Raw genomic sequence first — 27,714 nt, forward strand, 5'->3', positions numbered from 1 at the left:
AATCTACTGAGTTTAAACCTGTGAGACATATTGGGTCGAGTTTTGTACAGGAATTCCCACTTTTGACCAATGTCTTTGGTTACTAAAAAATTGCAAAAAACTGAAAAAGTGTATTATAAAAATATATTTATTCTCATAAAACTTATAGTACTTTTAGCATTACCATGTCACCCACAGAAAAAAGTAGTTTAAAAAAATAATAAAGAAAAAGATGCAGTTGATAAAAGGGAGTTTAATAAATCTCAATTATGGAATATATTACATACATACTTATTTACACACACATTTATATAGGAGATTCATATTTCACTTAGAATACTTTGTAAACAACTCAGAGAAATATAATAAATTCAATTTTACTACCAAAATGGTGGTTCTTGCAATTATTCTGGAATCTGTGCTTGCCACTTAACCATGTGACCTTCACAGATGACTAACCTCTGATAATCTCTTCAGAGTTGGGGGAAGCATCTGAACTTATTTGTTCTCTTGGGTAGAATACTTTTTCTTGTAAATAAACAAAATTATGTAAATTTTTGGTCAACATTTTATCATTTAATGTGATCTATTCTTAAAATAAAATTCACACTTGTCTTTACTAGTACACAGTACAATGTACATTCATTTAAAATAAGATAAGAGGAGAGCCTCATCTTTTAATTAATATTTTACAACAATCAGTAGGTTAACCATTTTAAGTTACTGTTGCACAAGTATATTGATTTCTCTTAGATAAACTGCATAAGGTGTGTTTACTGCAGGTAATAAAGAGACCTTGGGTTTGGAAGTGAAAAAAAAATGTTGCGAACCACCCAAAATTAATTTTATTTTAAATAACAATTTAACTGTATTCATGTATATCAATATTTTCATTACTTCACTTGCAGTGTTTTGTTCAGATCTAAAAATGATTTTCCCACAATTATATAACAAGGCAGCAAAGCTGTCAAATGTACAGACAAAAAACAGGAAAAAAAAAGATGCAAAATAGGTCAATTTGTCAATTTTGATGCAATAATAAATAATGCTTATAATAGCACAGTCTGTCAACAGTGATTTTTAATCATGCACAACAGGTAACATGGTCAATAACAGGAGCAGATCCAGAGATATTTTCTGACAGTATTCCAAAGTATCTATGTTGATCCATCCTCCATTTTGATTGTCTTCCAACAGAAAAAAAATAGATACCAGTCAATATAAACTTAATAACCTGACTGTCTTCCGGAAGACCCAGAAGATGGTCTCAATCCACCCCTTCAATAACATTACAGTTTCAGGACCATAAGAGACCAAAGTCACATGATGAAAGTCTCAATATTTGAAAAATGATGACAGTGCATAAAATAATATAACATAATGTTTAAAGACATAAAAAACAATACAACTGCTCATGTGGAAATACAGAAAATGAGCAGAGCCTCAGGTGGATGGAAGTTATAAGTCACAAATGCCAGTGTTTGAGAAAAAAATTAACAAGGCAGCAATTGTTGATTATTATTGATTATTGTCCTCTTTGGTCCACTTCTGACAGTTCCTGAAAATTTCAGCAAAATTGGTCCATAACATTTTGAGTTATGTTGATGACAGACAAACAGGGGTGAAAATATAACCTCCTTGGCAGAGGTAAATATAATTCCAATGAAGCTGCTATTCAAACTTTTAATCTTTGATATATATATATATATATATATATATATATATATATATATATATCAAAAACATATTTGCAATATTAAACAAAATTTACCTGCATAATTATCACTGCTTCCTTATTATTAATCTAGCAGAGAGCTTTACCTTTGGGAGTTTACAGGGAAATATCAACAAGTGTGCTTTATGTAATCTCATTTAATGGCCTACCAATTAGGCAAATTACTTTATAACACTGAAATTAGCTAAGTGATACCCAAGGGAAATTGACAGACTAACCCTCTCAAAGGTCTTTCAGGCCCATAAGTCACAACTTAAGAAAAGCACAAAATAGGAGACTACCAATTCTGATGCAATAATACATTATGTTTAACTGCACAGTCAACATTAAATTTTAATTTTGCACAACAGGTAACACCGACGAAAATAAAAGCATAAGGCTTCAGGCCCATCAGAGTTCAAGTTTATGCTTAGAAAGTGCCAGAATGAGAAAAATGAAAATTTCACACAAAATTGCATAAAATTCAATAATAAATGATAACCCAATTGACCTGGCTTTCTAATTTGAACTACATGCCAATCCTAAAAATCATACTTATAAGTTAAATATAATAATAAACAGAGTTTTCTTTTCATAATGTTTGCAGTAGCAGTGCAAAAAGATTATTGTCAATTTTGATGTAACATTACATAATAAATTATAGAATAATTATCACCAATTTTTGATTATTGACTATAAACAGCATGGACATGTAGAAAATTTGATTACCATATGGCTTCATGCCCATGGGAGCTCCGAGTCCCACAATGAATATGCCAAAAAGATAATGAATATTTCACTAAAATGTATAACTTCCAGAAAAAGAAGCCAATTAGACTGCTTTTCCAACTCGGGCTGCATTTTAGTCATGTGTTTCTTTTTTGAAAGTTTGACAATCATAAGTAACACGGTTTTCCCATAATGGTCATCATGGCAGCAGCACCAAAAATTGTTTTTTCTTCTATTTTGGTGCAACATTACATAATGCTTAACAGCATAATGACCATCAATTTTTAATAATAAAATATACGTGTCATGGATTTTCAGAAAATGTGACTAGTATGGGTCTTCAAGCCCGTGGAGGTTCTAAGTTGCACCTTGAAATTGCCAATAAGTGAAAAATTAAATTTTCCCAAAAAACTGTTTAATTGCCAGAAAAATTTACCATGCAAACAGACTGCATTGCCTATTGAAGCTATATTTTAGTCCCATGTTTCTTTCCTGTAAGTTTGAGAACAGTAAGTGACATGATTTTCCTAAAATGGTCATCATGGGAGCAGTGCCCAAAATTGGGGTTTCTTCAAATTTTGATGCAATATTACATAATGTTTAACAGCATAATGACCATCAATTTTTAATTAAAAAATATTAGTATCACGGATATTCAGAAAATGTGACTAGCAAAGGTCTTCAGGATCATGGAACTTCAAAGTCACATCTTGAAAATGCCAAAATGTAAACAAGACAGCACTGTCCTGAAATGGGTTTATTTCCATTTTTAACACTTTTTTAACATAAAACAAAATAAACATTTTACTGCCATTTTTATATGACCAACTAAGAAAATTGATGAGATGGGAAAAGTATCAATAGAACAGTGTTAAATGTCCAATTTCCTCCATTCCTCCATTCTGAACATAGTGGATGATTGAATCTGACAAACTGCAATGATATGAGTTTATTTCCATTTTTGACACTTTATTACACAATAATTTACCATGTTTTTTACATAATCAACTAACAATGTTGTAAAGATGCAGGAAATATCAAACAAACACTTTTACGCATCTTATTAGTTCAATAATAAGACTGTTAACATGCCTAATAATTGAATCTGAGGAAATGTGAAAAAACAGTATAACTTCTAAAATAATGGCCCGATTATGCTGATTTTCGAACTCAACCTGCGTTTTAGTAAGATTGACCAATCCTGTGAATATAATGCCAATTGGCCAATCCGTTTTTCTTATATTGTGTTATCAGTGTTGCATTTATATTGAAAAGTGAAAAAACAGCATAAATTCCCTAAAAATGGCCCAATCATGCTGATTTTCGAACTTGACCTGCGTATTAAGAATTTTCATCAGTTCTGTAAGTTTCAAGCCAAAAGGTAAAATGGTTTTCCACTTACTGTGTTATCGGTGCTGCATATATGCTGAAAAAGTGAAAAAACAGCATAAATTCCCTAAAAATGGCCCAATCATGCCGATTTTCGAACTTGACCTGCATATTATGAATATTCATCAGTTCTGTAAGTTTCAAGTCAAAAGGTACAATGGTTTTCCACTTATCGTGTTATCGGTGCTGCATATATGTTGAAAAAGTGAAAAAACAGCATAAATTCCCTAAGAAGGACCCGATCATGCTGATTTTCGAACTTGACCTGCGTATTATGAATATTCATCAGTTCTGCAAGTTTCAAATCAAAAGGCAAAATGGTTTTCCACTTATCGTGTTATCGGTAAAAGTGCACGGCGACGGCGACGGCGACGACGGCGACGACAGACGCAGATGACGGCTATATGTACAGACACAGATGTGTCTGTACATAAAAATAAGGACATAAATAATGTACAGTACATATTATACCCCTAATTCAGTGCACATGACTCTTTAACAAGTCCATCACCCAGACAACATTTTCAACACAGCATCCCATCTGCACCTTATAGAAATAGTAACAATAAAAATATAAAAAAATGTAATGGACCCCCCACAGTTAATGCAAAAGTTTGATTCAATATTCTTTATATATATATATATATATATATATATATATATATATATATATATATATATATATATATATGACAGTATATAATAGTAAAATTATTTCCAGGATTTGGTAGTAGTGGTCTCTAACAGAATTATTCTGGATCCATTATTGTTTTTGCATTAAATAACGACATGTCACAGTTATATTCACTGGGCCAGTTAAGATTCCCTTTTGCACTTGTATAATTAAAAAAAAAAACTGTCACAAGTGTTGCATTACGACAAAATTAATCTGCTCTTATGCCGATAGGTATTATTTTGAAGTGGCTTTTGTCTGCAACAACTGAAAATCAAGAAAAAGATACTATATTAGTTATTAGCATTAAACATCAAACCAAAGGGACAACACAGTGACATTTCCAGACAGACAGGTGGGAAAACATGACCCCATCTATTTTGGAAGCTACAAGAGTCCAGGAATTTTAAGTGTCAAAAACTGAGAGATCCTTAAAGGCTTTTTCAGGGCATAAAAAACTTTAAAGCAATCAAACGCATTAAATTCATAAATTTAAATATTAATACATTATTGAAAATAAATATGAATACAAGCTAGAATTACATTTTTTGTATTTTAAATCTAACATCCAACTTTTACTTAATAAATAAATAAATATCATAATTCTCATTATCATTTTTTTAACAAAATTAAATTCCATATTCATACCAATATTTCTTAAAACCAGAATGGCTACATTTAGCCCATTAAAAAGTCTGGATGGCACATCTTTGTTAATTTGCCCAAGCCATATTCCAACAGGTACTGCACTGCCTGAATAAAAATTAATAATGATTCTATTAATATACCAGGAAAAAAGGAAAATCCCTACACAATGGTTTAATATATATATATATATATATATATATATATATATATATATATATATATATATATATATATATACAATTATGTCTACACAAAAGTGATTTTGATGTTCAATACATTACGGGTAACTGTCTGTGCTGTTCATAAAATGTTAATAAATTCACATTGGGCGTTTATATTTTTGCTCTGTGTTTATGTACATGGTCTGGTCATATTGAATTATGTTTAATCCTTGCTTGGGAGCTAAGTAATAAAATTTAAATCTAAAAATTATTTCATTGGCCTACAATCCCCTTGGGGACTCTTTAGAGGTGTACAAGTTTAGAACTTATATTGAAATGTGTGCTTCCTAGGTAGCATAACTCACATGTGTACACCACAACCGACAAGTGTAGCCATTTAGTTGTTTTTCATGTTCAATGGTGACAAACTGGCACCCTTTTTTTTCTTCTGGAGAAGTTGCTGAAAATACATTACAAGAAAAATTATACCTATTAACCCAATCATAATATTGAATTGTCTGCACCTTGCACATATAATTAACATAATTTATATAAACACAGGGGCAGATGAAAGATTTAGACTGTCTTCAGGGTCTTCTGGAAGAAGGTCCGAGCTTACATTGGTGGGTATTTACTTTTTTCCTTTGGAAGACGGTCAAAAATGGAAGATGGATCAACAAAGATAATTTGGAAGACTCAGAAAATATCTCTGGATCCACCCCTGTAAACCAATTATTAATACAATACAATATATAACATTTTTTACATGACAAGACTGTTTTAATATTCAACTACCCCCAGTTTCTTGTGATAATGTCCTTTTCTTGGTCAGTATCTCCAAGGGAATTGACATAGGTGAATTTACCCTCCTTTCTTCCCCAATTCTAAGCACAATAGACACAAGTGAAAAAAATAATAAGTCCTAGTCAGTACAATATGTCTTCATGTTTAACAAAATACAAAAATTGGTGTTGGGTGGAGAATAAGTCAAATATCAGATCTAATACAGAATACTAAAATTCTCCAAATTATGTCTTTTAACTTATTTTAATACACAAACAAATGTAGCGATTTCTTTTATTAAAACAGGATTATTTTAAAATTATATAGATTTGTTATTGCCTTATGTCAAGCATATCTTATAGCAGAGTTACAGTTATTGCAGAGATAAACTGCCTTCATTCAATTTAGTAAAAACAACCCAAATCCAAAATCTAAATCTAAGAGAGTTCCATATAATGGATTGAATACTTACCAAGACAGCATAGTACGTGTCCTCATCTAATGCAAACTCTGTCACATAATATTCTCAGGTCTTTTTATATCACTAACACAGAAAAATAATTAAAATTAAAAGCAAGTGGAATTTAATTCAAATTATTCTATTCATACATTGCCATTTGGGATAAAAAACAATTATACAAACTAAATGCCACCAAACCTATACCTGTACGAAAAAAAAAAAAAGAAATTGTAGAAAAAGAAAAGTATTGAGAATTATTTTTTTTAACATAAATAAGGAAACCTTTTTTAAAAAACTATTACATATATATCAATGTATTTTTAAAAGTGCCAGCACATTTAAAGGTGGTTAAAATAAAATTCAAATTTTTCATTGTATTATTTGAGGTTTAATTTATAACACCAACCACAAAAAACAATGTCCTTTGAGACATAATGGAAAGGAAAAAAAATAAGTCAAAAGAAATATTATATATATAGGCAAAAAAAAGTTTTAAAGCATATTCAGTTACCTATTCAAAGATAATATGGGTAACCTTACAAAAAATAAGTCATGTCTCCATCATATACAATCCTGAACATTACATGAAGGCTCACATGGAATGAAACACCTGTAAAAAGAATAGTAAATGATTATGTTTCTACCTCATATGACCAAATAATTCATTTTCTCTTAAAGATCTTGGAAACATCTTGATAGCTTTAAAATTTATAATACGGTAATTCTCCAATCTATACGAACGATTTAAATTAATTATTTTTGGAAGATAATCATTTTGTTCGTAAGACTTGAAATTCAGTCTGCTAAAAATTGCCACGCGTTCGTATCCATTGAAAAACGAATGGAATACGTCTGTACCGGAAGTTATCTCCACTTACCTACATTGCTAAGTGTAAGCATTACTTTCAGATTAAATCACTGTGATCAGCTTTTAGCACAAACAAATTATTCTTGCTATATTGCAATGAATTAAAACAAACTAAACAAAAGTCGGGAATTCAAGTTAAGAAACAATTTCTTCATACTAAAGAGGTACATTTCTCCCAAGACAAGACAACATCGTTTTTCCCTGTTATGTTTTACCAAGACAGGACAACATCGTTTTTCCCAACTTCTGTCAAAAACAGACAAGAATATTTGCGTATCCAGTTGCATATTTTATTTAATGCGTGTTTACTTTTAATATGATTTCACATATAGAAAATTTGCAATATTAATAATGTCAACCCCCCCCCCCCCCGGCCTACATAAATTTCTTCCGCCAAAACAAAATACTTGAAACTCCTCACAGTAGATATCACTGACGTTAATAGAGATTATACTTGATATAAAAAATAACATCAGCTCAATTCACGTCTATTTATGAAAGTCTTTTACAGCATATTAATTTGCACGCAATCAATGTAAACTTAATTAGAAAAAATACAGAAAACTGCAGGCAAATTTGTATAAAGTCATACGGCACCTTTATTTTTCACAATCACCAATATCAGTAAGGTTTACCTAATAGTTGTTCATGATACAAGGTCTTTAACAAGGAAAAACAAACAAACAAACAAAAAAAAAAGCATGAACTTTATCACAACTCAAATTAGAAAAATAAATACAATACAAGACAGAACTCCTCTTAAAAAATTTAATTTCCTAATGACTACCAAAAACAAAGAAAAACTCGATCATTGACTATGGATTTCTCATACTCTTCTGTTGTGCGTAGATTTTACTGGAAACCAGTTATCGGTGAAACACCGATGGTGGATGTTGATGATCCAGTCGGCTGGCAGAAGTTAAGAAATGATAATAAACAGTAAGTAATTTATGTGTACTGATGCTTTCAATAATTTCTAAATAACAATAGGGTTTTAAAACTGGCCTGCAGCTGCCGGCGGGCAGGTTAAGTCCTTCTATCGTCTCATTCAAAAACAGCACAAATACATGATAACAATCTCTCCTGTCAAGTGGCAGTTCCTTTGTTTGGAACGGTGGTCTGAAAACTCGCTTTGACGAATCATGGGGCGAGTTTCAATTGGGCACACTTTCTTGCGTTCGGAAAATTTAAATTGTGCCCAAGGTGAGTTTAGCGATCGTTCGTACAGAACGGAGACAAAAAATTCAGATTCAGAGAAAAAATGTTTCGTTCGTAATTATTGCGGCGTTCGTATAGATTGGAGAATTACCGTATGCATTATTCAAACACGTAAATATCATATAATATATTCAAATAGGACCTTCATTGCTGTCAAGTTTACCGCTATTTTCAGCTTAGTATGTCTACGTCATCATTTTGTGAATGGGAATACAGCGCACCAAGTGGTGTGAAAAATAACTAGTTTTCACACGAAGCCCTCTATTGGCAAAATCCCCTAGCCCATCTTAGAATATTATGACTCAATTTATAAATTTTTTACATATGAGCAACTTTTATAACATGAGTCAACAAAGTATCAATATTGTGACAGCCAACAGGGATTAAAGCTTTGCAAATATACATGCAGATTTGTGGCAAAAAGAGTTATTTTTTATTTTCGCAACATTGATATGGTGATTTATTTTACAGATCTAGATCAGTACATATACAGTTAACCAACAAACACACCACCCACTTTTAAAAACAGGACCAATTTTAACAAATAATATTTTATAAATTTACCCAAGGTCAGCAGTTCTTTTCTCACCGACACCAAGTTATTCCTGTACCAATCCATATTTGCATTTGAAATAACTTTTGTTTTTATAAGAATAATTTTTGTCTACAAGCCACGTCATGTATGCAAAAGCTTGCACATTAAACTTTATATACCCTACTTTTGGTGCATGTTTCAAACCTACGCGTAAATAACATGACTAACTAGTTATACTGATGATCAATAAATATTATTATTATTAGCATCAGCTAGCACAGCACAAAAATATTTTCCATCTCTTAAAAGAATGTCAGAGGTTGTGACGGTGCTCAATGCTACACAGCATTTGGAAATGATAGGTGCTTCTGTGATAATAATTGCAGGCCAAGGAATGGCAAAATGATTAATCCTGGTCCCATTCATGTTCTTCAAGCTTAGAAAAATATCAAATTAAAAAGTAACATAAAAACACTTTTCTAACTGCAAATTTCTTTCCACACACACAACAACACGCACACTAAAATCAATATAAATAATAAATCACAATCTTGGTAAAGCTGGTAGAAAATACATACTGGGGTACATGTCTACAAACTACAGTGTTCACAACTATCACACTAATTATTGTACTGGTACATTTTGTTTCACAAAATACACAATATTTCTAACTTAAAACAAAGGAATAGTTTTACAAATATAAGGTTTTTATTTCATGAAACAATTTTCTTTCACAAACTAATAAGCCAAGAGTACGCAGGTGTGTGTGTGTGTGCGAGTTTGTGTGTGATGAGAGAGAAAGAGAGCATATATAGCAGTCTACTTGCAAGACAAAAATAGAGTTATGGCAAAAAAAAACAATGCATACATGTAATGTACGATGCCGTATTCTCAAAAGCATTAGGATCTGTTCTCCTAACTTAAGAACCACATCCAACAGATACACTAGCACTAAAAAAAAAAAAAAAAAAAAAAAAAAAGATTGATTACGTGATAGTCAATGAAAACGCATCATTTATTTTTCGAATAGTATTTTAAGTTCCTTTGGCACATTAAGAAAATAAGTTATAGTGTGAAATATGACCCATTATTCAGTCACACAAGGTGAAATAAAGATCAGAAAAGATCATTAAAATGCAAGGTCACGTGATCAAATTTCTTTGGTTCCGCCCAGCCTCCAGCATCCCCAGTCGCTCTTCCATTGTCAGACTTGGCATCACATTACTTTTTTTGTCATGTGTCCTACTGGATTTGGTGACTACCTTAAATAGGCTTATTTAATCACCATATATTGAACCCGATTAATTCACACCAATCATGAGACAGGAAAAACACAATTTTGTAACAGCTGACCACAAAATCAATAAAGTGGACATTTTAAACATCTGAGTGGTCAGCCCACTCTCTTTTGACCAAAAAAGTGCATCTGTATTCGTTTATATGGTTGGAATCGATTCTAGGTAAAAGTACAAGAGTACAAAAGTACAAGAAAGTTTTCTGATGCGTGTTCATCGACTGTCAGTATATAAACCTCGTTGGAAATATCAAAAACCACCAAGTTACAGGTTTGGTCAATGCTCAAAAATTTTATATGTCCAAAAATGAATGTCAAACTATGGAAAAACCTGAACAGACAAAGGAAAAAGTCCATCTACATTTGGCACAATTCAAAAACACAGTTACAATGCCGCTTTGTGTGCGGCCATTTTGGAAGACGAATGTAACTTCAGAAAATACTCAATGAAATTGATACACAAACATTCCTTTGGGGTATAAAATGTAACTGAAGCATATGCTGTATCGTCTTTTTGAATTTATTAGTATATAAATCAACTAGTCATTGTATAAACATATGTACATCTTACCTGTCTCAATGCCTTCTCCTCCCACCATTTTCCTTAGAGCTATCCGCTCCCTTTTTGAAAACGAGGCCAAATCTAATATTTTCCTAAATAACCGTCATATGAGCCAGTGGCTCCCGGGCTATGCTAAAAATGCATTTCATTTAAAAAAAAAAAAAATACTGGCAACAATTGCTTCCTTCCATGTTTCCCTTCACTGTTTGGAGATTGTTCAAGAGAAATAAACTAAAAATCCACAGAAGTGTTTCTAAACACTCGAATTACAAAAATGCTCAACAGAAGACTGTACCCAAGTGGTATGAAAAATAATCAATTTGAATAGGATGCCATCTACATCTTCACTACAGTACCAATGTGTGTTAAATAGTGCACATTGCCATTTCATACTTTACCCAGGAAATGACAAAGAAAACAACCATCAATATGTTCCTTTCAATGATAACTATTCTAAGTTTATTCATTACTGCAAGCAAAAAAAAAAAAAAAAAAAAAACAGAAAAAGGCTTTGTAAAAGACTAAATTATGCAATGTAAACAATAAACAAACTTTATGATCAAGATATATATTGGTCTATATGAGCATCACAATATTAAGTGAACTGTTCATTGTTCATATATATATACTAGTACATGTATATGTCACAGAGGCAAACTGCCCACATAAGATCACAAAAGATATGAAGAGCTGTACACTGTGGTCATCAGGATCACTCAGTTTCACACTTAAGTGCAGATTCATATTTAAGAGTACATGAGGATAATTTTTATTTCAACCAAAACCAGGCTGCATGAAAACTACCAAGAGCTAATAAGTTGATGTGTTTTTTACAAATACATAATCTGCATTTCATTGGAGGAATATAAACAGGAATATTAACAGTATAGTATAAACAGTATATCGCTTCTGGTACTGTCTGGTACCATTTATGATTCAGATGAAGAAATGCCTTTAATAATTTTGTTCTAAGTTGAAAATGCATACTACATATTAAATATTAATTTTAAACCATTTGTAATTTTTTCACTGCACTCTCTATTGACGGATTGCCTGCAGTTAAGTAAGGTGGAAAGGATAACACGTGGCTTTGTTTGCTGGCTGCTGCTGTCAGGTAGCAGGCCTGTAGCCAGGGGGGTTCGGGGGTTCAAAAGAACTGCCCTTTTTGTCAGAAAAAGGTCCATTCTTGGGTACTCTGCCACAGGTGTACTGGTAAGACATCTAGACATGAATCACTGGATGACATGAATCACTAATTAATCCTGAATGACAGGTCTATACCAGTTCTCTTGCTGCCTTGTAACCACTCCCTGAAAAATGCACAACAGATAAAACTGATTTTAATAAAATGTGAAACAACCAAAAGTTTCAGGCTATTGAGAGTTCAAGTACACACTTTGAAAATGCCAGAATAAGAAAAATGAAAATATTTCAAAAATATTATAAATTTAATGAAAAAAAGATATTCCTATAGAACTGGTTTTCTAATTTGAGCATCACAGGATAACCAAGGCTGTAAGCAGCATGGCAGGACAACAGAGACTGCCAAAACATGGCAAGACAAGTGTGACTGCCAGCATCATGGCAGGACAACTGAAACTTCCAGAACATAGCGGGACAACCGAGACTGCTAGCTGGATGGCTTCAACGGCAGCCATTGTAATCCTTTCAGAATGGGAGTTATATGATGTGCACTATTGCACTTTATTTGACAAACCAGTTTTGCAGCCGAGTTTTGAATAACTTGTAATTAATTTTTTTAATCTGATAGTCACATGTACCAGAGGAGACTTGCAGTAATCTTATCTTGATGATTTTTTTAAATGTATTTACTAATTTTTCAGTGGTTCTGTTATAAAACACTTTTCTTACTTTTCCAATGTGCATAAGATGCTGATTTACACACTTCAGATACATGCTTCCCCACACAGTGCCATTTTCATTGAGGGTAACTACCAGATCTTTTACAGAACTAGATGGTTTTATAAGAACATCTATGCAAATGTTGGCATTTGCTGCATTTTTCCTATTTGCTTTGAACCTTGATGTAAACTACCCTCTACCAGGGCACAGTATTCATTCCAGGAATGTTTCAATATGGGACAAAGGGCCCCTATCATAAAAAGAAGTGGGTCATTACATTTTGAAGTGGGCCCTTTTTCAAATCTTTAAATGATAATATGTAACACGTGTTTTACTGCTGTGGTTTTAATATTCAGAGATGAAAAATGCTTTATATCATAAAAATAATATTTTGACTTGCAGGTTCACATTCAATAGGTTATCCCAACTTTCTAAAATAAGAGACTTCACGCTCGAAATTTTGTTTACAAATATAAGATTACACTGAAATATGTTGATTCTTTCACCAATAACCAAATTCTTACTAAAACAAGATTTTAAAACCATTTTTGGCTTCAATTTATAAACAAGGCAGCAAAGCTGTCAAATGTACAGACAAAGAACAGAAAATAAAGATGCAAATAAGTGAAAAATTAAATTTTCACAAAAAACTGTTAAATTGCCAGAAAAATTTACCAAACAGACTGCGTTGCCTATTGAAGCTGTATGTTAGACCCATGTTTCTTTCCTGTAAGTTTGAGAACAATAAGTGACATGATTTCCCTTAAATGGTCAGCATAGGAGCAGTGCCCAAAATAGGGGTTTCTTCAAATTTTGATGCAACATTACATAATGTTTAACAGCATAATGACAATCAAATGTTATTAATAAAATATTAGTAACATGGACATTCAGAAAATGTGACAAGCAAAAGTCTTCAAGATCATGGAACTTTAAAGTCACACCTTGAAAATGCCAATATGTGAAAAATTAAATTTTCACAAAAAACTGTTTAACTGCCAAAAAAAATAAATAAATAAATAAAAATACCAAACAGACTGCATTGCCTACTGAAGCTGTATTTTAGTCCCATGTTTCTTTCCTGTAAGTTTGAGAACAGTAAGTGACATGATTTTCCTTAAATGGTCATCATGGAAGCAGTGCCCAAAATAGGGGTTTCTTCATTTTTTGATGCAATATTACATAATGTTTAACAGCTTAATGACCATCAATTTTTAATTATAAAATATTTGTTTCACAGATATTCAGAAAATGTGACTAGCAAAGGTCTTCAGGCCCATGGAACTTCAAAGTCACTCCTTGAAAATGCCAAAATGTAAACAAGACAGCACTGTTCTGAAATGGGTTTATTTCCATTTTTAACACTTTTTTAACATAAAACAAAATAAACATTTTACTGCCATTTTATATGACCAACTAAGAAAATTGATGAGATGGGAAAAGTATCAATAGAACAGTGTTAAATGTCCAATTTCCTCCATTCTGAGATTCTGAACATAGTGGATGATTGAATCTGACAAACTGCAATGATATGAGTTTATTTCCATTTTTGACACTTTATTACACAATACATGATAACAAGTTTACCATGTTTTTTACATAATCAACTAACAATGTTGTAAAGATGCAGGAAATATCAAACAAACACTTTTAGGCATCTTATTAGTTAAATAATGAGACTGCTAACATGCCTAATAATTGAAGCTGAGGAAATGTGAAAAACAGTATAACTTCTAAAATAATGGCCCGATTATGCTGATTTTCGAACTCAACCTGCGTTTTAGTAAGATTGACCACTCCTGTGAGTATAATTACAATTGGCCAATCCGTTTTTCTTATATTGTGTTATCAGTGTTGTATTTATATTGAAAATAGTGAAAAAACAGCATAAATTCCCTAAAAATGGCCCAATCATGCTGATTTTCGAACTTGACCTGCGTATTATGAATATTCATCAGTTCTGTAAGTTTCAAGTCAAAAGGTAAAATGGTTTTCCACTTATCGTGTTATCGGTGCTGCAAATATGCTGAAAAAAGTGAAAAAACAGCATAAATTCCCTAAAAGTGGCCCGATCATGCTGATTTTCGACCTTGACCTGCGTATTATGAATATTCATCAGTTCTGTAAGTTTCAAGTCAAAAGGTAAAATGGTTTTCCACTTATCGTGTTATCGGTGCTGCAAATATGCTGAAAAAAGTGAAAAAACAGCATAAATTCCCTAAAAGTGGCCCGATCATGCTGATTTTCGAACTTGACCTGCGTATTATGAATATTCATCAGTTCTGTAAGTTTCAAGTCAAAAGGTAAAATGGTTTTCCACTTATCGTGTTATCGGTGCTTCATATATGCTGAAAAAAGTGAAAAAACAGCATAAATTCCCTAAAAGTGACCTGATCATGCTGATTTTCGAACTTGACCTGCGTATTATGAATATTCATCAGTTCTGCTAGTTTCAAGTCAAAAGGTAAAATGGTTTTCCACTTATCGTGTTATCGGTAAAAGTGCACGGCGACGGCGACGACGGCGACGACAGACGCAGATGATGGCTATATGTACAGACACATCTGTGTCTGTACATAAAAAAACCATGAAATTTAATTAATTATATAAGGTGAGATAGCACATAAAAAGCTACCAGATTGAATGATATCACAAACATAAAAATCACTAAGAGAATCTGTCCCTTTTTTGATACCTACAAAGTGTGTATCGGAAGGATGAGGGAGATTGCAGCCAGCTTCAACAAATTGGGAAAGTCTTCACTATGGTGTGTTTTGATAATGCTCCACAGTTTGCAGGTGGCATCTCTCGCATACCCCATTCTGAAAACCAATTCTTCGAGTTTAGACCATTCACTCATACCTCGTTTTTCAATTATTATTGGCACTGATTTGGACCCATGATGTTCAATAATGTTACCATAATGGCTAGCAAGTTTCTGTATAGGGACTTCACCCCAATTTTCTCTTTCTGACTCAGACAAAAAGCTTAGTGGTCTCATGCTCAAATACCCAAATGCTGTTACCATATCCAAGTGATCCTGGGGAAATCTGGCATTTATGTTGTTAATGAGATTGTCAATAAATTGACACTGAATTGCCTTGCATTGTTTTTCATAATTAGCACAACAAGTCAGAAGGTGGTCCCTGAAGAATTTACGTTGACCTGTTCCCACTTTCAGGAGAAATTCCTCGATGTAGCTGCCAGGTTTACCAGACAACCCTTCACTACTTGTGGCATGGTCCCTGTGCTTTTGCAGTTCTCTCAATGCATGCTTCACATTAACATCCACCAAGGCTGGGTCAAGATCTTTCTTTTGGAAGAGTAAACATAGCTCTGTGACAATGCTAAGGATGGACAAAAGCATATGGGTGACAAAAACAAAACTGAATTGTGAAAGTTTCTTTGCAAAACCTTTTGCCTTGGCATCACTTGCCCCCATTTCAGACATATAGGACACTAATGACCCATAAGTCCTGTAGATTGTTTCTATTGCTTTGTAGTAGGGCAACCATTGAACCTCATGGACTTCACTGTACTTTAAAATAGGTTCATCCAGCAGCTCCTGAATAGCTGTGATTCTGTTTACCCTGACAGATGATGCTTTAAAGTAATAAAATATACTGGTAATAGTTGATTGATAGTCCTTCATATAGTCTATAGCATTTGCTGCCTGGCTAGTACATAAAGCCAATCTGTGGGCAATACAGTGTATGTGAACCATCGCAGGATTTTCAGCAAGCAGTCTGCCTGCAACTCCATTTCCCATGCTGGTCATGCTCCCTGCACCATCAGAACCAAAACCATATATCTTACTAAGGGGGATCTCCTTTGATTTAAGATAGTCTTTGATAGCTGCTGCAACTGTGGCACCCTTGCCATCTGTGACATTTATGTCGGCTACAAAGTGGGTAGAAGGAACAAAGTTATCATCTAAAAGTCTGACACATATAACCAACTTTTTTGTTACTGTTATATCAGTGCTCTCGTCTGCTAGTATTGTTAGAAATGGTGAAGACTTCATTTTCTGAAGCAAGTCTTCCTCAACTGTGGCAGCAATAGCAGCAACCATATCCCACCCTGCTGTATCAGAATTATACTTTGCATTGTCTCCTTGGTCTAAGTATGATAGGTTGGGGCAATCCAGGTGCAGTAGCAACTCTATTAGGCTTCCAAACTTTCGAATTGCTATGCCCTCTTGAACTAGCCAGTACACGGACTTCATTGCTGACATGATTGCTCCATCTTTACCTAAAAATGTTTTATAAACATTACTTTAAATTTGAATTTGGACATTATAACATGCATAAAATGTTAAATAGTGTTGAAGGTACCTGCAAACATTACTCCAGCACACAATCCCTTACTTTATTTTTCCCTTAATCACCATGAACAGAGACCAAATCTCTCGACACACTTAAATTATGAAAAATGAATGTGAAAATTTTATCTATATATATACAAAAAATAATGTTCAGGGAAAAAACATGAGCGTTATGCCCTGTGTCAATGCTACGCAGCAAATGCATTGTTTACATAGTTGTTCAGCATTGCGATATCCCAGAATGCACTTTCGAGAGTTCTTCAACCTACACAAATATAACTACAACACGTGGGTCCGGGACCGTCAGGATAATCAACAACGTACACTAGTGTCACTTTGATGGCTCATGCTCCGTGTTACAAATAAATATTGACAAAAAATAATATCTTACCTTCTAAAGCTCTGCAAAAAGCCTGTTTAGCTTGAGCTGATTCCGACGTTTCTTGTATGGCAAGCTTGTGGTCATTAGATGTCTCATGGTGCATAAGGGTACTGGTTCGAAAGTTATTAGTCCCTTAAAAAAATATATTGTCCTTTTTTTCAACACATCAGCTGCAATACATCAAGTTTGCGTTATTGTCATATACAAGCCACTTGTAAGTATCTCTCCACTTTTTTTGGAATGATCTTGAAGTTGCATTGCTAGTTGACGCGGTATCAGAAGTCGTGACAGCAGCACATACATCTACTTTAGCTCTCTTCTCCGGTGGAAATGTCTGCTGTGTATGATCATTGTCTCCGTCGCTACTATTCTGATCCGTTTTAGGGTGATCTTTGGGATCAACTTTCTTAAAAAAAACTTAAAATAACACTTTGCTTCTTCTCCGCCATCATGTACAATGTACGGGTTGATCAATTGATTTACATGGACAATTAATCTCAGCCTATCAGGGATTCAAGAAAGGAGGGGCGATCGCCACTGATTTGCATAAAAAGCATGACGTCAGCATAAATTAAGATATTTGTTAAAAACTGCGACGAGCAAAGAATATCTTCATTACGTCGAACAAAAGATCTTGATGTCAAGAGATGTCGAGTAAACAATCAAACTTCGGTCGTGAATTTGCCGAATTGGAGGGCGCGTTTAGAACACAAAAATGCGCTGCTGTTAATTCTCTTGAATTTTGTTGGCGCAGCTCACTCTAGGAATTGCGTCAACCTAATTTTTTCTGCGCCAATGACGCAAGGGCGCATCCTAGAATGAACACTGAGGGCAACAGATTGATTTTCCACAGATATTCACAGATACGTCTCTAGATAAGTAGACGATCATTTTGGTCTGATGTCACCCTGTACTCAAATCTCAAGGATGATTACATGGCTTGTAAATGTTTGCATAACTACTCAGGCATGGTCACTTAGCAAGTCCCTGCAAAGTCCCCTTGACAGTAATCAAGATAGTGAATTGCTCATCTGTGACAATAAAACAGCCCTTTAACAGACAGACAAGACAAGGCAGGTTGCATAACAAGTGTTAATCATATTGGCGCAAAGCCCAGCTCTCATTGAGGTCCTGCAGAGCAAGTACAAAGCCTTCTGTCTGCGTGCAGAATTAATTGTTTCCTCCTGGCCAAACATAACAGGGTTGCCTCAGCAAATATGTCCACAATAATAACTGCGGCCCTTGGCGAGGGTTGATGTAAACCATATCAACTCGACCTTAGTATCATTTAAAGCCAACATGTTCACTTTCATCCATTACTCGAAAACTCTGCAAGACAATCCTCCATAGGAGTGATTGTTGCAGACTGGTTGCTCTTGCATGTAACATAAAACTTGTATGTCAGCTGCAAAAATGACAGTGTTCAGACCATGTTAAAGTATGATATTTTCTACAGGTTACATGTATAATAATGAGAATAGGATTGGACTTAACATTGCATCAAGGGAGGGCAGCCGAGACTAACGGCTTCATAGGAGAACCACAAATACTGCCATCATCATTGCAGGACAGCCGAGACTGCCAGAACATGGCAGGACTACCGTGACTGCCAGAACATGGCAGGACAACCGAGACTGCCAGAACATGACAGGACCACCGAGACTGCCAGAACATGGCAGGACCACCGAGACTGCCAGAACATGGCAGGACCACCGAGACTGCCAAAACACGGCAGGACCACCGAGACTGCCAGAACATGGCAGGACCACCGAGACTGCCAGATCATGGCAGGACCATCGAGGCTGCCAGCATCATGGCAGGACAACCGAGACTGCCAGAACATGGCAGGACCACCGAGACTGCCAGAACATGGCAGGACCACCGAGACTGCCAATGTCATGGCAGGACGACCGGGACTGCCAATGTCATGGCAGGACGACCGGGACTGCCAATGTCATGGCAGGACGACCGGGACTGCCAGTGTCATGGCAGGACAACCGGGACTGCCAGTGTCATGGCAGGACAACCGAGACTGCCAGTGTCATGGCAGGACAACCGGGACTGCCAATGTCATGGCAGGACAACCGGGACTGCCAGTGTCATGGCAGGACAACCGAGACTGCCAGTGTCATGGCAGGACAACCGAGACTGCCAGTGTCATGGCAGGACAACCGGGACTGCCAGTGTCATGGCAGGACAACCGAGACTGCCAGTGTCATGGCAGGACAACCGAGACTGCCAGTGTCATGGCAGGACAACCGGGACTGCCAGTGTCATGGCAGGACAACCGGGACTGCCAGTGTCATGGCAGGACAACCGGGACTGCCAGTGTCATGGCAGGACAACCGGGACTGCCAGAACATGGCAGGACAACCAAGACTGCCAGAACATGGCAGGACCACGTAGACTGCCAGTTTCATGGCAGGTCAGCCAAACCAGCCATCAGAATGACAGGACAGCCGAATCTGCGAGAACGCTGGCAGGACAACCAATGTCTGCCAGCTACATGGCAAGACAACGTAGACTGCCAGTTTCATGGCAGGACAGCCGAACCTGCCATCAGAATGACAGGACAGCCGAATCTGCGAGAACGCTGGCAGGACAACCAATGTCTGCCAGCTACATGGCAAGACAACTGAGACTGCCAGAACATAGCAGGACAACCGAGACTGCCAGAACATGGCAAGACCACGTAGACTGCCAGTTTCATGGCAGGTCAGCCGAACCTGCCATCAGAATGACAGGACAGCCGAATCTGCGAGAACGCTGGCAGGACAACCAATGTCTGCCAGCTACATGGCAAGACAACTGAGACTGCCAGAACATGGCAGGACAACCGAGACTGCCAGAACATGGCAGGACCACGTAGATTGCCAGTTTCATGGCAGGTCAGCTGAACCTGCCATCAGAATGACAGGACAGCCAAATCTGCGAGAACGCTGGCAGGACAACCAATGTCTGCCAGCTACATGGCAAGACAACTGAGACTGCCAGAACATGGCAGGACAACCGAGACTGCCAGAACATGGCAGGACCACGTAGACTGCCAGTTTCATGGCAGGTCAGCCGAACCTGCCATCAGAATGACAGGACAGCCGAATCTGCGAGAATGCTGGCAGGACAACCAATGTCTGCCAGCTACATGGCAAGACAACTGAGACTGCCAGAACATGGCAGGACCACGTAGACTGCCAGAACATGGCAGGACCACGTAGACTGCCAGTTTCATGGCAGGTCAGCCGAACCTGCCATCAGAATGACAGGACAGCCGAATCTGCGAGAACGCTGGCAGGACAACCAATGTCTGCCAGCTACATGGCAAGACAACTGAGACTGCCAGAACATGGCAGGACAACCGAGACTGCCAGAACATGGCAGGACCACGAGACTGCCAGTTTCATGGCAGGTCAGCCGAACCTGCCATCAGAATGACAGGACAGCCGAATCTGCGAGAACGCTGGCAGGACAACCAATGTCTGCCAGCTACATGGCAAGACAACTGAGACTGCCAGAACATGGCAGGACAACCGAGACTGCCAGAACATGGCAGGACCACGTAGACTGCCAGTTTCATGGCAGGTCAGCCGAACCTGCCATCAGAATGACAGGACAGCCGAATCTGCGAGAACGCTGGCAGGACAACCAATGTCTGCCAGCTACATGGCAAGACAACTGAGACTGCCAGAACATGGCAGGACAACCGAGACTGCCAGAACATGGCAGGACCACGTAGACTGCCAGTTTCATGGCAGGTCAGCCGAACCTGCCATCAGAATGACAGGACAGCCGAATCTGCGAGAACGCTGGCAGGACAACCAATGTCTGCCAGCTACATGGCAAGACAACTGAGACTGCCAGAACATGGCAGGACAACCGAGACTGCCAGAACATGGCAGGACCACGTAGACTGCCAGTTTCATGGCAGGTCAGCCGAACCTGCCATCAGAATGACAGGACAGCCAAATCTGCGAGAACGCTGGCAGGACAACCAATGTCTGCCATCTACATGGCAAGACAACTGAGACTGCCAGAACATGGCAGGACAACTGAGACCGCCAGAACATGGCAGGACCACGTAGACTGCCAGTTTCATGGCAGGTCAGCCGAACCTGCCATCAGAATGACAGGACAGCCGAATCTGCGAGAACACTGGCAGGACAACCAATGTCTGCCAGCTACATGGCAAGACAACTGAGACTGCCAGAACATGGCAGGACAACCGAGACTGCCAGAACAAGGCAGGACCACGTAGACTGCCAGTTTCATGGCAGGACAGCCGAACCTGCCATCAGAATGACAGGACAGCCGAATCTGCGAGAACGCTGGCAGGACAACCAATGTCTGCCAGCTACATGGCAAGACAACTGAGACTGCCAGAACATGGCAGGACAACTGAGACTGCCAGAACATGGCAGGACCACGTAGACTGCCAGTTTCATGACAGGTCAGCCGAACCTGCCATCAGAATGACAGGACAGCCAAATCTGCGAGAACGCTGGCAGGGCAACCAATGTCTGCCAGCTACATGGCAAGACAACTGAGACTGCCAGAACATGGCAGGACAACTGAGACTGCCAGAACATGGCAGGACCACGTAGACTGCCAGTTTCATGACAGGTCAGCCGAACCTGCCATCAGAATGACAGGACAGCCAAATCTGCGAGAACGCTGGCAGGACAACCAATGTCTGCCAGCTACATGGCAAGACAACTGAGACTGCCAGAACATGGCAGGAGAACCAAGACTGCCAGAACATGGCAGGACCACGCAGACTGCCAGTCTCATGGCAGGTCAGCCGAACCTGCCATCAGAATGACAGGACAACCGAATCTGCGAGAACGCTGGCAGGACAACCAATGTCTGCCAGCTACATGGCAAGACAACTGAGACTGCCAGAACATGGCAGGACCACGTAGACTGCCAGTTTCATGGCAGGACAGCCGAACCTGCCATCAGAATGACAGGACAGCCGAATCTGCAAGAATGCTGGCAGGACAACCAATGTCGGCCAGCTACATGACAAGACAACTGAGACTGCCAGAACATGGCAGGACAACCGAGACTGCCAGAACATGGCAGGACCATGTAGACTGCCAGTTTCATGGCAGGACAGCCGAACCTGCCATCAGAATGACAGGACAGTCGAATCTGCGAGAACTCTGGCAGGACAACCAAGTCTGCCAGCATCATGACTGGACAACCGAGACTGCCAACATGTCAGGACAACTGAGACTGCCAGAACATGGCCGGACAACAGAGACTGACATCAGAATAGCAGGACAACCCAATCTGCCAGCTACATGGCTGGACAACCAAGTCTGACAGCATCATGGCAGTCTGGATCTGAACCGTAGATCTTTCATGGAGCATATATCCTATTTCCTGGAAATTCAGTAGCCGGGAGTCCCTGAAAGTAAAAGAAGAAAATCAGATGAAAAAAAAAACTATTTCATAAAGCAATGTGCAGATCATTACAACATCATATTTTGGCATTCTTTTACAGAACTAGATGGTTTTATAAGAACATCTCCTATGCAATGTTGGCATTTGCTGCATTTTTCCTATTTGCCTTGAACATTGATGTAAACCATATCAACTAAGTCATACTATCATTTAAAGCCAACATGTTCACTTTCATCCATTCTCGAAAAACTCTGCAAGAACATACAGTATGTAGATCATTACAACATCTTATTTTGGCATTTATATATAAAATTTTATTCAACCTTGAAATAATATGAACATATTTAATGAAGCACCACATTTTCTTCAGTAGCAGACTTTACAATGCTTGCCAACAAACCAGGTGGCTGTTTATGCCTCTGTAAGAATCACTTTACAGATTATTACCAGAAAAAAACTTTTTAGAAAGAAAAACATGGACTAGCTTTGAATTTTGGAATGGATTAATTAAACATTTGTTAGTATGGGTATGGGATTTTTGGAAAATCATTGTTTTCCCGAGGTATATACTTTCTTTGCCAAAACAACCAGTTGTTATCCCTTTAACAGTTATTTGTAGGGCATTTTGATGATCTAGATCTTGCCTTGTTTCATTCCACTGGAGAGGTCAGGTCAACTTTGATAGTAAGATAAATATCAGCCAGCAGGGATGCTAGTGGGGTCCGGAAAGAAAACCTGAACTTTTTTTTGGCAAAGACGGGGGGGGGGGGGGGGGGGGGGGGGAACAAATTGATTATGAAACAATTACTATATTTCAAATTTTATTTAATAAATATATTGCAATATATGTCATCACAACTTCATGGTAATTTTCAACAGTTGTTTCCAAGGATAATCTTGACACTGACAAGATGGAAGTGCCATCAGTACATAAACACCTACCACCCATAGTAGACAGTAATGATCCCTCACGTAAGCTTGATAATCACCAGCATGATAATGATAGTCACTAAATGTTAATCCCTTTCATTTATCATTTTCAAAGATTGGTAATGGCTAATATCGTCTGTTCCCCTCTCCGCGAAATCCATTTAGTTTGGTTTAGTTCAAAATTCCGCGCACGCGGTGTCAAAACTTTCCACATGGGTGCCGACATTAAAGCCTACATTTCCAACCAATCAAGCGCCATAAATAAATCACGTGCTACGGTTGTGACTAGATATTGTGTTGAAACGCAGCTCTGTCGCAATGGTTGAAATGCGACGTTCCTCTGACGCATCGTTCGTCCAGTCCGCGACCACGTTAAAAACGAGAATTCCGGAACAAAATATAGTACCAGAAAATTTTATAACTGGACGCAAAAAACCGGAATTCCGGTAAAAACCGGAAGACTAGCATCCCTGAGCCAGATAGAAAAATTCATGAGCTTTCCAAAACATTTTATTTTTTGGAAATAAAGCAAGCCAATCAAAAGGTATTAAATTTAAAAGAATGCTAGTCGCCCACAAAATTTTGAAAAAGTCTGGTATCCAAGCATATATGTAACAGTGGAAGCCAAAAGTGTCACCTCATTGCCCAATAAATAAAACAAAATTGGCATAACTTTTGAATGGAGTAAAATATCCATTTGAAATTTTCTGGAAATTTACAGTATGCCAAGAAAAATCTGACAAGATATTATTTTCTATATTTCATTCATTATTTCCATGGCAACCGTTGCTAAATATCAACAGCAATCAACCCCTTTGTTTTCAACCTTAAAGCAGGGTAGGAAATAAGGACTGGCAGCCCGGGACGGCTCAATTGTCACCCGGGCGGTCCCTTTCCAAAATTTGCCAGTCCGTCGGTCTGGCCATTTTCTGGCCTCTAAAATAATTGTATATCAATATGCACGTTCATATTAAGCAGATTTGGCTGAAATAAAACGAAAACAATGAGGCTAGCCCTTCAAGAAATCGACACTCTCAAAAAATGAACGAAAACCGAAAGTACATGGTTATTTAATGTGTTCCCTGCATGCCTAACGCAAAGACCCGTGTTATGAAACATCTGTTACAAAGTATCAAACGCAGCATTTATATGCTTGTTTCTGAGACAAGTGACGAACGATGTGTGGTCATTCAAATTCACACAATATCGTCTAATTACACAGTTTAAGTTTTGCTTCTTCTATAATCTGTAATTCAGGGCTCGACATTAGCGCCTGTCCGCCTGTCCGGGACAGGGAAAAATTCAGTTCGGACAGGTGAAGTTGCAGGGTTGGCTGTCCGACGGACAGGTCATGCTTTATGAGAAATTTGGAGCAAAAATCTTTTAAAAATCATTTTTTGTTGCATACTAACGTCTTTTTGCCTCTTCCTAGACGACATTGAAAAAGAGTGACCTACTTTTGGCACAAAACACATGCAGTCGCAAAACGAAGTCTGAGCAAACTTACCGCCAAATTATGAAAGTGAACACCCTCCAGAACTTCAGCAGACAAAATTTATTCACATATCAGGTTCACTACTGAACATTTATTTAGTTAAAAATTTACGTGGTTTAGTAATAAAGACACTTCCAAAAACAGAAACTACACAAGTACTGTGCTGGAGCCAGATTGGACTGGATGAACTGGCTATATCTAGTTCGTTGTCACGGCAACAAACTGCCTGTCAATCAAACACGTTGTATGCTATCTGCTCACTATAGAAAGTGAAATCTTTGGGACTGAAGATCTTGTTGAAATGTTGTTTATTTGCCAAAATATTACCTGAAATTATGTATGATGTTTTTTTTAATGACTCTAGCATCACCACTGTTATTTACAGTTTAAAATTTAGTGCTGGAATATGATAAATTAACATTGCTCTCATATACCAGTGTGATATTGATGTAAGGAAGAAATTAGTAATAACAAATATGAGAATTTTAATAAAAAGAAGGGGAACTTTTTTATACTGATTTTATTTAGTTCATATATGTTTAAAAAATCAAACACGTGATAACCCCTTAAAAAGTTAAATTGTTAACATAAATATAAGTAAAGTATTATAAAATTTCTTTAATTTTCATTGAAATTTATTCAAATATTATAAATTTTGAATATTTTAATAAAATTAATTTAACAGTACTGTACCCCCTCCCCACTTCCCACTCAGGGTTTTTTTTTTTTTAGCTTTGATTAAACTTCATGTGAATCTGTTATCAAATTGCAGACTTACAATTAGTAGACCCTGTACCCCAAATCCTAGGAGAAGCCCTGATGTGAATTATCAGACTTAAATGCAAGATTAAATCTTCAGGAGTTCACAAGTATGAAAAAACAAATTTTAATCTGAACATAGATTCACTTTAAGGTGCATTTTCGGGGCTCATATGATTGAATGTTTTGGTAATATATACATTAATTTAAATGTATGACCACACATATAAATTGACAAAGTTCAAACGTATGAATAGAAAAAAATTATTGGTTTTGTGGACAGGTTGGATTGAAAATCGGACAGGTCAAATTTATGAGCACCTGTCCGAAGGACAGGTGCTCATAAAAGTTAGTGTCTAGCCCTGTAATTATAATTGTACGATGTCTTTCTCATAAAAAAATTAATTGAATGACGTCACGACGCACGTGGATTATACAAGATTGCGCCTAAGTCGCAGTCAGGATTACCCCTGTCGCAGTCTACCCTCTGAAAGTATTTTGGTGCTAATAATGTATGTGATGTCCCAGCACGTGAGAAAAGAACACAGGAAGGTATCAGACAGTCAAATAAAGTGTATGATGACACCAAAGCAGGGCTCCACAAGTAAAAATTCAGTTCGGACTAGTGAATTTGCAGGGTGGGCTGTCCGACGAACAGGTTATGTTTTATAAGAACTTAAGAACAAAAATCTTGAAAAGGAAATTTTTGTTGCATACTCTCTTCCTGGATTGCATTGAAAAGAGTGGCCTACATTTGGTACAAAACATGTGGTCCCAAAATGAAGTCTAAGCAAACTTACCACCAAATTATGAAAGTGAACACCTTCCAGAACTTCACAAGACAAAATTTATCCACATAACAGGCTGAATACTGAATATTTATTTGCTTAAAAATCTAAGTGCTCTAGTAACAAAGGCTTCGTTCACATGCAATGTCTATTTTCTAAATTCTATTTTCTATTCGCGGTATGTCTTATGATCACTGTCTGTGCGCTGAATATCCCGCAGCGTAATAACTGGCAGCGCGAGCCAGTTACTGTAAGTTACTATAAGTTGATGAAATAATGTTAAGAGTTTTACAAGTAAACCCTTCTTATTTTATACTGTGTATGATTTATTTGGGCATTTCATGAATGATTCTGCCTGATAACTGTCTTGTACAGTACACTTGATAGAAATCATTACTGTATGGTTGACAAACATACCCAAAGTTTGCAGGCAAAAATCGGCTATATATACATATATATATATATATATATATATATATAGAAGTTACTTACATCTTGGACATAATAACGAATTTGTGTCGTTTTTATGTCCAAGTAGTTTACATTGATGAAGTTATACGTGCGTACATTGCGGAATGGAGTAGGCCTAAATGATAGTAAACGGTAGTAAAGACGTGTAGACGCGAACGTACATGTAGGCCTATGTCTTGTTTGAACACCTAATAAATATATAAATAAATAAATATCAGGTTGTAATTAAGTCATCTCACTGAGTGGGTCAGTACTCGCATCCAGACTATCTCTCGAAAGTTTAAGA

General features: G+C 37.0%; 1 protein-coding gene across 6 annotated transcripts; it reads right to left on the minus strand.

Moving 5' to 3' along the window:
* Window positions 1-212: 212 nt before the first annotated feature.
* LOC147760721 (zinc finger protein 862-like) lies at window positions 213-20,289 on the minus strand. Of its 6 annotated transcripts, none has more exons than XM_087017360.1 (9): window positions 17,592-20,289; window positions 15,902-17,127; window positions 15,576-15,698; window positions 8,765-12,323; window positions 7,048-7,146; window positions 6,549-6,620; window positions 5,659-5,753; window positions 5,133-5,237; window positions 213-4,751 (listed from the first exon to the last, which is right to left on the minus strand). In XM_087017360.1, the coding sequence occupies exons 1-3, from the start codon at window positions 17,683-17,685 to the stop codon at window positions 15,639-15,641; spliced, it is 1,380 nt and encodes a 459-aa protein (XP_086873486.1). In that variant the 5' UTR covers window positions 17,686-20,289; the 3' UTR covers window positions 213-4,751; window positions 5,133-5,237; window positions 5,659-5,753; window positions 6,549-6,620; window positions 7,048-7,146; window positions 8,765-12,323; window positions 15,576-15,638. The 6 variants fall into 6 exon arrangements, with proteins under 6 accessions (XP_086873486.1, XP_086873487.1, XP_086873485.1 ...); XM_087017361.1 differs by having other exon boundaries at window positions 16,052-17,127; window positions 17,592-20,286; XM_087017359.1 differs by adding an exon at window positions 6,089-6,177 and having other exon boundaries at window positions 7,077-7,146; window positions 15,576-17,127; window positions 17,592-19,601.
* Between the last annotated feature and the right edge of the window lie 7,425 nt (window positions 20,290-27,714).

The sequence above is a fragment of the Lingula anatina genome, chromosome 7, assembly GCF_051362555.1.
Source record: "Lingula anatina isolate TDL-2025a chromosome 7, LinAna3.0, whole genome shotgun sequence".
Classification (NCBI taxonomy): domain Eukaryota; kingdom Metazoa; phylum Brachiopoda; class Lingulata; order Lingulida; family Lingulidae; genus Lingula; species Lingula anatina.

What these genes read in the sequence shown, in the direction of transcription:
- LOC147760721 (XM_087017358.1), bottom strand. Translation starts at nt 17,685, where the DNA reads ATGCACCATGAGACATCTAATGACCACAAGCTTGCCATACAAGAAACG. An exon ending in TTTTTGCAGAGCTTTAGAAG is followed by an intron (nt 17,128 to 17,591) that starts GTAAGATATTAT and finishes AAACATTTTTAG; the next exon opens with GTAAAGATGGAGCAATCATG. An exon ending in ATCCTTCCGATACACACTTT is followed by an intron (nt 12,324 to 15,575) that starts GTAGGTATCAAA and finishes TGCATTTTTCAG; the next exon opens with GGAGTGGTTACAAGGCAGCA.